At 34.1% G+C, this 14,657-nt stretch overlaps 1 protein-coding gene across 1 annotated transcript in view; it reads right to left on the reverse strand.

The window, feature by feature from the left end:
* LOC126893201 (glycine receptor subunit alpha-2) overlaps positions 1–7,315 on the reverse strand; it is a 191,542-nt gene extending 184,227 nt beyond the window's left edge. The window contains exon 1 of the mRNA XM_050663167.1: positions 7,227–7,315. Within this exon, the coding sequence (XP_050519124.1) occupies positions 7,227–7,303 (77 nt within the window). The 5' untranslated portion in view covers positions 7,304–7,315. The remainder of the gene's footprint in view (positions 1–7,226) is intronic.
* Between the last annotated feature and the right edge of the window lie 7,342 nt (positions 7,316–14,657).

The raw sequence follows: 14,657 nt of genomic DNA on the forward strand, positions 1-14,657 counted from the left end.
ACATTTTATATACATTTTATTATATATTTTATTATACATTTTTAATAGTATATTTAATGATGGTCATTATGAAGCGAGTATAAGGGATAAGAAACGAGCCGCCTAGTGGCGAGTTTCGTATAGAGTACGAGCTTCATAATGATAATTAAATGCAAGTTGTATACAGGATTTTTTCTATGATCGTTCACAAAAAAATATATTCAACTTTATTAATTTTGTAACGCAAACAAAATAAGTATTTTGTCAGTCTGACAGTTTGTTTACATATTGAGAACTGTCAAAGCGTATATATTTGACTCGCCATTGGATACTGCGCGTGTGCCACCTTTATAGCGAATGTCATATCGCGATTCTATTGGTTAAAAATCTGTATCATATTGAAAATCTGTATCATAATGAAGTTCATTATGATACAGGTAGTGACATCATAATTGATATATTATAGTATGAGAATAGAAAAATTATTGTTAATGTATTATTAAAGATCCATAAGGAAAAAGGTTTTCCTGTAGTTGGCTGTATACCATATAATACAAAAAAAACGAATAAAGTCCTTTATAAAAGGTCTATATTTAAAATCCCTAAAAAGGGCTACATCACAGAACTAGTTTTCGATTGGTTGACCAATCATCATCAGTGCTTTCCTAAAATGAATATAACCTTATGAAATGGTGCAAAGGTTTTAAAATTTTGACCACGGTTAAAAAAAGTTGTACGTTATACTCACGTGATCTTAAATGCTAACCACTAAAATATTTGTAATTATGTAATATATGTAAATAAAATTTGTAATATTATATTTTGGTGGTTAGCATGGTAAGGACACGTGAGTAGGTATAACCTACAACTTTTTTTAAACGTAGTCAAAATTTTAAAACCTTTGCATCATTTTATCAGGTTATATTCATTTTAGGAAAGCACTGATGATGATTGGTCAATCAATCTAAAACTAGTTCTGTGATGTAGCCCTTTTTAGGGATTTTAAATATAGACTTTTTATAAAGGACTTTATTCGTTTTTTGTATTATATGGTATACAGACAACTACAGGAAAACCTTTTTCCTTGTGGATCTTTAATAATACATTAACAATAATTTTTCTATTCTCATACTATAATATATCAATTATGATGTCACTACCTGTATCATAATGAACTTCATTGTGATACATATTTTCATTAGGATACAGATTTTTAACCAATAGAATCGCGATATATGACATTCGCCATAAAGGTGGCACACGCGCAGTAACAAATGGCGAATTAAATACATACTCTTTGACAGTTCTCAATATGTAAACAAACTGTCAGACTGACAAACTGCTTAATTTGTTTGCGTTACAAAATTAATAAATTTGAATATGTTTTTTCTGAATGATCATAGAAAAAATCGTGTAAACAACTTGCATTTAATTATCGTTTCGTATCCCTTATACTCGCTTCATAATGACAATCATTAAATGCTCGTTGCATAATATACTATTAAAAACCAGTCTCATTTTAATTGGCTTTAATAAAAATCGTCTTTTTGTTCTACGAATATTTAACATACTGTATATGAATTTCGCACCAAATAACATTCCAAATACTATAATTATTTTATTTTTATTTAATAATACAGTAACAAGTATTTTAAAATTAATCTCCTTTTAACATACTCTAATAAAAACTTATTTTTTTCGGTGTACGAATATTTAACATTCCGTATATGAATTTGGAACCGAATAACATTCCGTATATGCGTTTGGGACCTCGCCGCCTATTGGTTAAAATATGACCGCGTGCTGCAACGAACCAATAGAAAACTCCTATGGTCCAAATACATATACGGAATGTATAGATGCATACGGTAACAGTCACAAAAGTGATACAGGCAAACTAAAAATGCAATGTGTGCAAACTGCCAAGGTGAATACCCAGCAGGCTACGGAGAGTGTCCAGGCCACAACAAACAGAAAAGAAAACAGACCACAACAAACATGCTAGGCACAAGTCGCAGAAAGATGCAAAAAACATCAGATTGCTGTACCACAAACGAAAACAAATGGACAATAATTTCCACAGAAGCACTAGTCTAACAAATGACACAATTACAGGACATGCTCATTCAGATCAATCAAATCCTGAATTTAATCCCACAGATCGTGCTAATTCCACCAGAAATCACCTGAGGAGAAGATCATGGAATCCATAAGGAAATACACAACATTCTGGACGAATTCATGAACAGACAAGAGATAAATATTATAGCAATACAAGAAACGAAAATGATGGAAAATTTAAGAATAAAATTCCGGGATATGACATCTATGGACACGACTTTAGAATAAACTCAGGAAGCACAGGAATCTTAGTCATAAAAGGAATAAAACACAACAGAATATCCACTCAGAATATCCATTGGAAACAATCCAAATAATCCAAAACAAAGATTTAGATATTGTCCTTGACATAAAAAACCCACAATAATAATAGGTGACCTAAACGCAAGATCCCCAAATTAGCGCGACAGATCAACAAATAAGAACGGAAGAATACGTAGAAGATAAAGGCAAAAAAATACTAATCGGGCCAGAAGAACCGACATACTTCCCCGGAGAAGAGATGTACTCCCAACACATCTGGATATAATAGGAATTCTGCACAACCTAGAAATACTCTATGATATACAATCAGTTCCAGAGGGGAACGGAAAGCGCAACCCAATCATATTATTAACTCTAGAAGGATGGGGACTAAATCCACTCCACACACACTAGAAGAAGAAAACAAACTGGCAAACGTTCAGAAGGATAATAATCAGTAAAAACATTGTCACCCTGCCAATTGGAAGAAAAAGTAGCACTATAGTCACAATATTATCAAGCAACCCAGGAGAAATAGGAATAAGTCACACCTCCCTAGAAGTAAGTCAAAAAATAATTAAATGCCTAAAAGCAAAAAAAGTACCAGGACCAGATAAATTATGCGATAATCAGACTATGAAGATTTCATAAGAAATGGAAAGAAGCACAAGTGATAATGATTTGGAAATCAGGGAAAATGGAACATTCCTTCAAAACCACAGACCAATCAGTCGGCTATCAACAATACGCAAGGTTGTAGAGAAAGTAAGCCTAGCTAGGTTAAAAGAAGAGTCTGAAACAATAAACACAATTTGGATACAGAACACTCCAGGGGGCTACAAGTTTTAAGGTTGACCAAATATATATCAGAATGGGAATGCAGTATGCTGATGAAGATTTTCGGTGGTGTGAAAGTGGGAGAGAACGAATGGAGAAGACGGACGAATGCGGAAGTTCAAGAACTATTTGGGAAGCCAGTAATCAGCCACATGGTTAAAACTAGAAGACTTCGCTGGATGGGACATGTGGAAAGGATATCAGGGGACCGATGGGTGAAGAGTATATTGTTAAGAGGTGAGGGAAGAAAAAGGAGGGGTCGACCGCGGAAAAAGGGGCTGGAAGCAGCCAAAGAGGATCTACAAAGAGCAGGCGTTGTAAACTGGAAGACAGCTGCCCTGGACAGAGTAAAGTGGAGAAAGACAGTTGAAAAATTTCAAGCCATGGGTCCCTGAGGCTTGCAGTGCTGTTTTATATAAATACATAACAGAAGGATTAAATCAGAAGAAATACACTGCTACTGCATTTATAGACGTCAATAAGGCATTTCACGAAATTTGGCACGAAGGTCTTATTCACAAAAAGAACCAACTTGGATACAGCAAGGCAATGACATGCATTCTTTATTCCTACCTAGCAAATAGAAAGTTCAGGGTTCCGATAGACGTAGAATAAACAACACATTTTTTGGCCACAAAGAGCAACACAAATATACATTCAATAACACCTGTCTGTGGACAAGGATATGACGGATTATTAGATTATGTTATAACCAACAGAATATTGCTCAACTCAGCAGATGTAAGTAGATAACATAGCTTAGTACATATGTAAAGTAAGAATCACCATGAAAAACATCACACCCAAGAGAGCAGCACCAACACAAACGAAAAACAGAGTCGAAGGACTAAATACGGAATCCACGGAATAAACTTCCTATACAGAAAAATAATATCAGAGAAGATTGCTGAAAATGAAATATTAAAAATCAATAACATCGAGGAAAACTGGGAACAACTCAAAAATAACATCATTACAGCACCAACTTAAAGAGAGAAGAGTAACAACGAACACTAAAATATCAAAAAAGAAAGCCCTATGATTAAAGAGGAAGTGAAAACAAAATGCGAAGAAAAGAAAAAAACATTTTTACAAAACAGAGCATAACAAACACAGTAGGCATACAACCACTATAAAGGAATCCAAAGTGAAACGAAAACTTTTTTTCGCCGACGCTATATTGAGACTATGAGGCAAGTGCAGGAGATATCATTAGAATACAACAAAGACTGTTTCGTGATCTTAAGAAAGTATTTGACAGAGTCAAATTAAATGACGTTTTCTACTTATTGTACGCAAGAGAGATAGGTACCTTTAGGAATAATCAAACGATCGAAAATGTCTACCAGAAAAAGAAAATAAAGGTACAAGTAGAAGAACTAACTAACCCAATTGAAGCTGGCAATGGGATAAGGCAAAAGGATTCCCTGAGAGAAATGCATACCAATTGGGAGAAAAATAACTTGAAATAATCTGCTATGCAGACAACGCAATATGAATCTCTCAAAGTAAAGATGATTTACAACGTATGCTGCACCAAATTTATATAACTGAGAGAAAATTCAACATGTTCATTTCTCTTAAATAGACCGATCAGGAAACACAAAATTTTACGAAAACGTCCAAAAAAAATAAAGGAAGGATGAAAATTTGGGAATAGGTAGTTGAAATTGTCTATTATTATACAGTACGTAAATCGTTCAGCTGGACATAGGGAACATACATTGTACATATTTAGATACATAAATACATACATTGTATTATATTGAGACAATTGTGGCAACTAAGCTCTCTCGATGACAATATGGTTGTTAGCATTAAGGGACATTAACCTCAAAATTGACAACTCTCACACAAATAAACGTCAAAATATTACAATGTAGTAGATAAATATTTTTGGCCTAAGGGAGTGGAAAAACTGTTTAGTTTTGAAATTAGTTTTTCAAAATAAATATTTTAAAAATTAAAGTAAAATTATTAACTCATTAATCATAAACTTTGTTTTCGATTTATTTATGGACAGCGTTGCTTCAAAATTCACTCATTCTATTCGTTCTAACAGCTCTATTGCACCAAATACTCGTACTCGAACAGAAGCTTCAACTAATACAGGTTACCGAAGTTGCCACAATTCTCTTAATGTATAATCCCTATGTCCAGCCGAACGATTTACGTACTGTATAAGAAAAAGTTTACAATTCTACACCCCTCCATTTTACAAAAATTGGAAAATACGGGGTGCAAAATATTTTCTCGGGGGTGAAAAAACATACGTTCAAAATAAGTCCGGAATTGGATAAAATGACTCATTCTAAGTAACTTTTGTTCTATAGAGATTTTTTACCAAGTCAATACTTTTCGATTTATTTGCGAGTGAATATGTTCATTTTTGACAAAAAAAAAACATGTTTTTGACGGTTCTTCGGAGACAACTTAAAAAGTAAGTATTTTATCGAAAAAAATATTCTTATCAAAAATATAGCCTATAAAAAATTGAAAAAAATGGTGTATTCGAGAGGTCTGCAGACCCAGTAGAAGCAGAGTTGTAGCTAATGAAAAGTAGGTTCTACTTCGTCAAATTTCAAATCCAATATTTCAATGTGAAATAACCAAAAAATTGAGCACTTTTCGGATAAAATTTATTACAACTTTTTTAAAGTGTTTAAAAAAAGGTTTATTTTTTTGTTTTTTTAAAAAACTTCTAACATTAAAAGTAATTGAGTTACGCTCAAAGTATTGTTGGTCTCTTTTATTTTTTGGTAAAAAAATGGCGACAATCACCCCCTAATTAGCTTTTCAAATAAAATTAATCATTATCGCTTCACTAGATACTTAACTTATGTATTGTTTATATTATCTATAAGTTATATTGGTTCAAAGTGCTTAATTTTGAAAAAAATTGGGTTTAAAATAAAACATTTTTTTTTATTTTGAAAAAAAATGGAATTGCTTATGAAATTAACTTTAAAATTATTATATTAGTAATACCAAAAATCTCAAAGAATAATAAAATGTACGTTTTGCTTTTCTGAATATTCTTGATTTTTTGTTTTCTTGTTAGACAAAAATTGGTTATGCTATGGCTGTTCAAAATTTGCCTAAACTCGTGATTAGTTACTCGTTCAAGCCATTTTAACTAGAGCTTTTTCAAAAATAAGAACTTTGAACCGTTGAAACTTACAGATCATATAAATAATACATAGATAAGGGGATTAGGGAGTGATTTTCGCGATTTTTTTAGCAAAAAAATAAAAGGGACCACCAATATTTTGAGCGTAACTCAATTACTTTTAACGTTACAAGTTTTTTCAAAAAACAAAAATAAACCTTTTTTCAAACACTTTAAAAAAGTTAAAATGAATTTTCCCCGAAAAGTGCCCCGTTTTGGGTTATTTCACATTGAAATATTCGATTTGAAATTTGACGAAGAAGAACCTACTTTTCATTAGCTGCAACTCTGCTTTTACTGGGTCTGCAGACTTCATGTATACACTATTTTTTTCAATTTTTTATAAGCTATATTTTTGTTAAAAATATTTTTTTCACTAAAATACTTACTTTTTGAGTTATCTCCGAAAAAGCGTCCAAAAACATGTTTTATTTTGTTAAACATGAACATATTCACTAGCAAATAACTCGAAAAGTATTGACTTAGTGAAAAAACTTTATAGTACAAAAGTTGTTTAGAATCAGTCATTTTATCCAAATCCGGTCTTATTTTGAATGTATATTTTTTACCTTCGAGAGGGGGATATTCCCCTCCATTTTTTGTAAAATGGAGGGGATGTAGAATTGTAAACTTTTTCTTATATAATAATAGACAATTTCAATTATCTATTCCCAAATTTTCATCCTTCCTTTATTTTTTTTTGGGGTCAGATTGTATTTTGATCTGGCTCGAAATGCATAGTTATAACACCAAATCTACTAAGATGAACATAAATTAAAGCTGGAGGGTCAGATAATAGAACAAGTGATGGAGTTTAAATATCTAGGCATCATAGTGCATTACTATATCTATTTTTATCATAATTTTACAAACTTACAATTTGTGTGTACTAGAAACATTCGAAACTGTTTCACTTATTATAAAAACAATAAATATTTTAACAACACAGTACATGGTGTATGTGACAGTCGCTAATATAACAGTAACTGGCAGCCTCGTGTCTCTTAATCAAATTAAAGTCTTATGGTATTATCGACTGCATGACACAATTGGAAGATTTTATATTGCATTATAATTTCACACCCTGAATGCTGCAAACGTATGTTTTCAAGATTTTAGACTTTGTCTTATTATTAATTAAACTTTAGCTACTCAGGCGTGAATGAATTATTTTATTTGATAATACAGTAAGGTCTCGTTGTATACGGTGGATACGTTCTTCAGAAAACCGCATGTAAAAAAATCGCATAAAAAAAGACTTTACTTATCTACATTGAAAAATTAGGGATACTTTCCGTGATTTTCAAAAATCACATAAAATGGTGGACGTTTGTCCACCAAAAATTGTGTCTTTGATGTTTTTTTTTCTTCATTGGGCCAAATAAAATCTTAAAGAAGAAATTAAAACGCAGACCAACGATATTGAGATTGCAAAAACCTCTTCTATGGAACATAAAACTTTACGACACTTAATTAAATGATTCAATCCAGAAATCAAAATAAGCTGTTTATTATACTGCAACTTGAAATCAGCAACATTTAAATTTATTTTGTAGTTCCCTTGTATACGAATATCCGTCAATGATTTCTGTTAAACTTAATTTGAAAACTAGAACATATTGTTTTGCTTATTATGTAAAATGATTAATTATTTATGTACCTATTCCTTCTTTAAGTATATACAGGGTGTTTACTTAATAGCGATATCGAAATAAAATTAGCCATACCTAACTCGTTAAATACTCTGTATAGTAGTGAAAAACTTAATATTGTAAGAACAGGAATTATGAGAGGAATCTACACATGAAAAAATATACAGGGTGTCTAATTAAAAAAATATGTTTGCTTTACCACATAGTTATTAATCACCCTGTAGAAATCGGCATATTATCTAAGCTTGGAGAATATCATAGCCTACATTTTTTCTAAATAACTTTTGTGGATATTCTGTTCCATAATGAAATTATTTATAAAACTCTCCCTGTATAAATATTTACAGTGTTTTAGCAACTACACTTCTTTTAGTTAATACATGATTTGGCATACAGTGGAACCTCGATAAGTCGGATTAATCGGGACCGCTACCGATCCGTGATATCGAAAATCCGGGTTAGCCGGAGAATATCCAGATAAACTCCATTACAATAATTGCAAAAAACAAGAAATACATATGCACAGTCCATCTAAATTAATTACAGTTGTATTCAGTATTGTTCATTTCATGGTAAAAAACTCAGTTAATATGAAAAAATGTTTGTTTTGTCTGATTAAAATCGGTTCGGGTTAGCCGGACTTCCGGGTTAGCCGGACTTCCTGGTTATCGAGGGCCGACTTATCGGGGTTCAACTGTACTTACTTTTTTGTCCGGAAGTAAAAGTATCGGCGTAGTACATACTGGGTGTCGTAAGTGGCGTCCAAGGGGCGAGTCAGCGCTGAGTCTGTGTGTGAATAATCCTTCGTATTTAAAAGGGCCTCGGGCCTCTCCAAAGTGCACCTGCGCCTGCGCGCTGTTATTAGGATGATTTGCACACAGACTCGGCGCTGACTCCGAAAACCAGCGTACACCTTGGAGGCAAGGTGCACGCTGGTTTCAGAGTCAGAAAGCCGACGCCGAGTCGGTGCAGCTAAATCCTTCGTATTTAAACTTCTTCTTCTTCTTCATGTGCCGTGCTCGATTATCGAACGTTGGCTATCAAATTGGCTATAGCAACTTTGTTAACGGCAGCTCGGAAAAGGGATGCAGAGGATCTGTTATACCATTCTCTCAGGTTTTTAAGCCATGACGTTCTTCTTCGACCTGGCCCTCTTCTTCCGTCTACCTTGCCTTGTATTATTAAATGGAGTATATTATATCTCTCTGGGTGTCGCATAACATGGCCACAATATTCAAGTTTTCGATTTTTAACTGTTCTGACGACTTCTGTGACTTTTCCCATCCGGTGCAAAACAACTTCGTTACGAACTGTATCCACCCAACTTATTCGTAGGATTCTTCGGTATACCCAAATTTCAAAGGCTTCCAATTTCTTGAGAAGAGTATCTGTTAAAGTCCAACCTTCGACACCGTACAAAAGAGTAGAGAACACATAACATCTCACTAATCTAATTTTAAGATTCAAAGTAATGTTGTTTCCACATAAAAGTTTCTTTATCTTAAAGAATGCAGCTCTGGCCTTCTCTATACGTATTCTAATTTCTTTGCTCATGTCCCAGTTCTCATTTAGATTACAACCAAGGTAGGTGATACTGTTAGTTCTCTCTAATTGTTCACCATAAGCTGTTACTACTTCCGGTTGTATTGGCGTCTTACTGACAACCATCACCTTGGTCTTTGCGGTGTTTAGCTTGAGTCCATATTCATCACACGTTGTGGTAATCCTATTAATCAGATGTTGAAGTTCTTCATAATTGCTCGCAATTAACACCGTGTCATCCGCATATCTGAAATTATTAATATTGACGCCATTCATTTTGATACCACATTGAGCATTATCCACTGCTTTATTGAAAACAAACTCAGAATAGATGTTAAATATTAGTGGGGACAAAATGCAGCCCTGCCTTACTCCTCTTCGTATCTGAAGTTCTTCAGACGTGTCCCAGCCAATCCTGATGTTTGCACGTTGATGCCAGTATAGATTTTTGATAATGCGTAGGTCTTTATCATCAATACCCACTTTCTGAAGAATAGCAATCATTTCCGTATGTTTTACCCGATCAAAGGCCTTCTCAAAGTCAATGAAACACATATAAACCGGATGTCCGACATCTCTGCATCTCTGTACCATAACCTGAATACTAAACAGTGCTTCTCTGGTCCCAAGGTTATTGCGGAATCCAAACTGTGTATCACCAAGCTGTTCTTCTATTTTTTGGTACATCCTAGAGTGCAAAATTCGTAGAAATATCTTAAAAACATGACTCATCAAGCTAATGGTTCGGTAGTCACTACATCTTTTCGCGTTTGCTTTTTTAGGTATCGTCACAAAAGTCGACAGCAGCCAATCCGTTGGTATATAGCCAGTTTGATAAACTTTATTAAAAAGATGAAGGGGAGATCTTTTACCTGAATTTTCGAAGAGCTTTATTATTTCATTCGGTATTTCGTCTGGTCCCGTCGCTTTTCTGGTCTTTGCTAATCTTATTGCTTGTTCAATTTCGTCCATAGTTATGTCAGGTCCTGTAACTACTTCGTTAATTTCAAGCTCGGGCCTTTCATCATTAAACAGTTCCTCAATGTATTCTTTCCATCTGTCTATTTTATCCAAATCAGTGATAATCAGTTTTCCGTCTCTATCAACGATGTTATTTGCATGTTTTTTGTTCTGACCGGTGAGTTCTTTTATTTTTTTATACATATTAAATGAATCATGTTTTCTCTGCAACTCTTCAATTTCTAAACATTTTTTTTTTTCAAAGTATGTTTCTTTTGCCGCTCGTATTTTAGTCCTTATCTCTTTATTAATGCGTTTATACATTTCGATGTTTTGATTCTTAAATTTGCGTCTTTTTTCCATCAAATTCAAAATCTCATCGTTCATCCACTGTTGCTTCTTTTGATTTTTCTCTTTGAAGTTTGGAGTTGAGTTGCTTATAATCGTTTTGATTTGGTTCCAGTGATCCTCGATGGATTCTTGTTGTTCGCTATTCTCAAAATTGCTCTCTAATTTGTTTGAAATCCCCTGACTGTTGTTTCTAATAAAATCGGTATCCAGTTTGTTAGAGGATCGTTGTTGTTTTATCCGTTTAAGTTTTAATTTTATTTCGGCTAACAATAGATTGTGATCAGATGGCACATCGGCGCCAGGATAGGTTTTTACAGACTTTACTGCATTTCTGTAACGCTCACTGATGGTTATGTAGTCAATTTAGTTTCTTACGATATTATTGGGGGTATCTGCTGGAGATTTCCACGTATATAATCTCCTTTTAGGTAATTTGAAAAAGGTATTCATTATACATAGATTATGTTCTTTGCAAAAATCTGCGAAATAGTCTCCCCTTTCATTTCTATCGCCCAGTCCATAACAGCCAATAATATTACTTTGTCAGCCTTTTCCTATCTTAGCATTAAGGTCACCCATCAGAATGGTGAGATCTCTAGTCTTGAGTTGGTCGGTAACAGTTTTTACATCGGCGTAGAACTTGTCAAGTTCTTCCAGTTCACTTTCCGCTGTCGGTGCATACACTTGTATTAAATTTATGTTTCTGGGTTTCGCGTTCAACTGAATCATTATGACTCGTTCAGATACCTGGCATACCGCCCTAACACATTATCGGCCCTAACACACATCGTATTTAAACGGGCCTGTCCAAAATGCGCCAGCGCGCTGCCAGCTAAATAAGAATGATAATTCGCACACCGACTCAGCGCGGGCTGTCTGACTCGGAAACCAGCGTGCACTATGGACGCGCACTTACGTCTAAGGGCGCGTCTATAGTGTACGCTGGTTTCCGAGTCAAACAGCCAGAGCTGAGTCGGTGTGCGAATTATCATTCGTATTTAGGGGTCAGCGCGCTTGTGCACTTTGGACAGGTCTATTTAAATACGAAGGATTTAGCTGCACCGACTCGGCGTCGGCTTTCTGACTCGGAAACCAGCGTACACTATGGACGCGCCCTAATATTTCTTGATAGTCGCTGAGGCTGTAGGGACTAGAATAGTTTTGTGCAGGTCAATATATGTTTCATATTCTGTATGGTGCCGCATACGCAATTTATAAGAGAGATCTCGCAAAGGCAAACGTTAATAACGTGTCAAGACGTAAATAACGGATAACGGTCTATTTCAACACAGGCATCAAGAGAGTTATCGCAAATGGTTTGGGGGCGGGGCTTAACGTTGTTACGACAACCGACTTTTGGGATTAAAATATAACCCAGAAATTAATGTACAGTGGAACCTCGATAACTCGGATTAATCGGGACCGCGGCCGATCCGGGTTATGGAAAATCCGGGTTAGCCGGAGAGAATGGTAAAAGTTAATAAAATACGGATACTTATAGATAAAGTCCGTTATAATTAAAATAACATGAAATATATATGCACAGTACACATCTAACTTACCTATAGTTGTATATATATAGAGTATAGTATATATAGACAGTATAGCTATAGAGTATTGTTCATTTCTAGGTAAAAAAATTCAGTCAGTTTCGGTTGTGTCAAATTCGTCTGCCATCGGAACAATGTTATATAATTTTAGAACAGTGGCTCTTTCATTGTTTAAAAGACCATTGTTTAAAAAATAATTTTTTAAAAGACAGATGGAAATAAATAAAGGAATAACAGGTGCGTGTTGTTTGCGATAGCCCGAGCTAATGAACATCGCTCTGCCGCCGCCGCCGTGTGCCATGAGTCATTTTTACTATCGTATACATAGTTCAAATTACACAAATACACATCATCTCTCAAATATTGTATTATGGTCGAAGCGAAGTTTTATCAATGAAACTCGATATTTTTAAGACATTACAGAAGAGGCTACAGATAAAATGTTTTAAAGTAATACATTACATTTTTATTGTTGAAATGTTTGTCTGATGAAAATCGGTCCGGGTTAGCCGGACTTCCGGGTTATCGGGGGCCGACTTATCGAGGTTCCACTGTAATTGTTTTTTATTGAAAAATGAATTTGGATATTGAGCAGGTTGACATGCATTTTAATTTTAATGATTTAACCAACAATAAATATAAATAATCAGTATAAAAATAATATAAAATATCTGAATAACTAATATCCTAACCACGAAAAGTAGTCTATTGTAGACAAAATAAGAACGCAACGTGTTTCTCAACACAAGATGATTCACAGTTTTAGTTTATAAAATTTGTATTACAAAAAGTTTAGTTTATAAAATTTGTATTCTATAAATTATTTTTATGTTTCATCCCAAATGTCAAATTAGCGTTAACGTTATTATCGGCCCTTATTTCAACCTAAATAGAGAGTTTTTAGACTACTTTTTGACGTATGTTAAACGTAAAACGTTATACTTGTCATGCGCATTGAGTAGTAAATAAGGGATAACGTGTTTACCTAAAATAGTTTTTGAATCCTTTTAGAAACTAGGGATACAGATTAACGTTAATTGACATTTGGCAAACGTAACCTATAAAACGGCAGTTGTGTGCTATTACCTATTTTATTGAATTATTTTATTGAATTATTTGTAATGGAAGAAAATATTGAAAATGTATTAAGACATTTACCAAAGACAATTTACTATTTTAAGAACACAAAACATCCACACCAAGTTTAACAAGACAATTCAGTCAAGTGCCAGATTTCTCAAATTCTAACAGGGTTACCAAGCAGGTTATGTTATGTGTTTATTAAGTGATAGTTTTAAAGAAAAACAATTTTTTTAATTACAATTTTATACTTTATTACTGCATCATTACTATATTTTTTATTCTAATTGTCCTTGGTTCAGCTCATATGACTTTATTTTTCGTTTTTTATGATTTAGTTATATGGCATTTGACAATCTTTCAAAAACGCAATCCCTTAATAACGTGAAGCTGATTTGTCCGCAAATAAGGGGATACCTTATCCGCAAATAGAGTAATACGTTATTTTTCTGTTACTACGCATGAACAGAATAACGTATAACGTATAACGTTGCTGAAATAACGGGCTTAAAGAATCTCTAATAGCGGAACACGTTATTCAGATTCACTCTGCGTTTGCGTACATGTCAAAATAGCGTATTCCGCTATTAGCGTGCGATCAAAATGCATTTATTTGCGATATCTCTCTATTATCTATCTCGTATTTACATAGTTCCCCACTTGGTCTGCTCGATTTTACTAGCACCAAGCAGGTTCTTTTCCGGTTTAGTGTTCTTCATACTGGCCATTAATCTTTTCACTTCTCCTTGTAGTTTTAAAAGAATCAGTATTTCTGCTATCTTGCTGGAAGTTAGAGCTTATCGACGTGTAGTATTCAGGAAATGTGCTATTTTCCCTGCTTTATGTATCATTCTGAGATGAGGAACAGACTTAATTTTGTCTTAAGCATGAAGTTTATTATAATATTAGTTTAATAAATTACTGCTCATTGAAAGATACTTTAGAGCCCTGTTGGTAAGGTTCTCTGGTCCTGTAGCTTTTCTTGGAAAGATTTTCCTGATTAACTCGCTGAACTCTCTTAGGGAGTTGGGAGTTAATATTAATTATTCTTGTTCTTCGGATATTTCCTTGTAGAATAAGTCAATATCTTGTATCCGGCCCCTGATTCTAATTCATTTCGACAGTCGCAATTTCATTTCGACACCGCCATGACAGCCGCAGAGTATAGCGATT

The sequence above is a fragment of the Diabrotica virgifera genome, chromosome 10 (genome assembly GCF_917563875.1).
Source record: "Diabrotica virgifera virgifera chromosome 10, PGI_DIABVI_V3a".
Classification (NCBI taxonomy): domain Eukaryota; kingdom Metazoa; phylum Arthropoda; class Insecta; order Coleoptera; family Chrysomelidae; genus Diabrotica; species Diabrotica virgifera.